Source organism: Morone saxatilis, unplaced genomic scaffold (genome assembly GCF_004916995.1).
Source record: "Morone saxatilis isolate NCDOM2014 unplaced genomic scaffold, NCSU_SB_2.0 Contig20, whole genome shotgun sequence".
NCBI lineage: Eukaryota > Metazoa > Chordata > Actinopteri > Moronidae > Morone > Morone saxatilis.
Genome location: NW_023339763.1, coordinates 1,412,406 through 1,412,995, shown reverse-complemented (window position 1 = coordinate 1,412,995; position 590 = coordinate 1,412,406). Strand labels below are relative to the sequence as shown.

The following is a 590-nucleotide window of genomic DNA, read 5'->3' as shown; positions in this document are numbered from 1 at the left end:
TATTATACTGTCTCTGATATTTGTTGTTTTCTGTTGTTAAATTTGTTCAATAAAGTTTTTGTTTTTTTAAATGCGGCAGTGACCCGGAAGCAGTCGGCGCAGTGAGCCACGTGTTCGTCGCGCAGCAGCATGGACAGAAAGTGTCTGTGTGCAGAAGCTGTCTGTCTGTAGACTGTCTGTCTGTAGACATGGTGGAGGTCTCAGTGAAAGCACCGGAGCCGGTCCGGACCACCGGCATCCTGCAACAGAACCGAGTCTTCCTCGACTTCTTCTGGGACTTGGCCAAACCGGATCAGGAGGTTCGGCTGAGGGCGGTGGAAGACCTGATCCGGTACCTGAAGACCAACAACAAGGTGAGCCGGACTCACTTCACCGGACTGCGTGTAAAGGCAGCATGGTTGGATCCTGAAGGTCTAACTGTACTTATCGATCAGAATACTCTAATCAATAAAGTATTGTAATCAGTTACTTAATGACGTTACTTTTACTTATTAATACAACAGAAAGATTACTTCAGTAAAAGTTATTAAACACCCAAATTCTCTTAAAGTTAAAGTATTTATTATGGTTTTAGGGTGTTGTCAGTGTTC

The 590-nt window shown here is 44.2% G+C and overlaps 1 protein-coding gene across 1 annotated transcript in view; it reads left to right on the top strand.

Annotated features, from left to right (window-relative positions):
* mybbp1a (MYB binding protein (P160) 1a) overlaps positions 1-590 on the top strand; it is an 18,271-nt gene that overhangs the window by 2,000 nt on the left and 15,681 nt on the right. Inside the window, 1 exon segment of the mRNA XM_035666777.1 lies at positions 80-353. Coding sequence (XP_035522670.1) covers positions 80-353 — 274 coding nt within the window.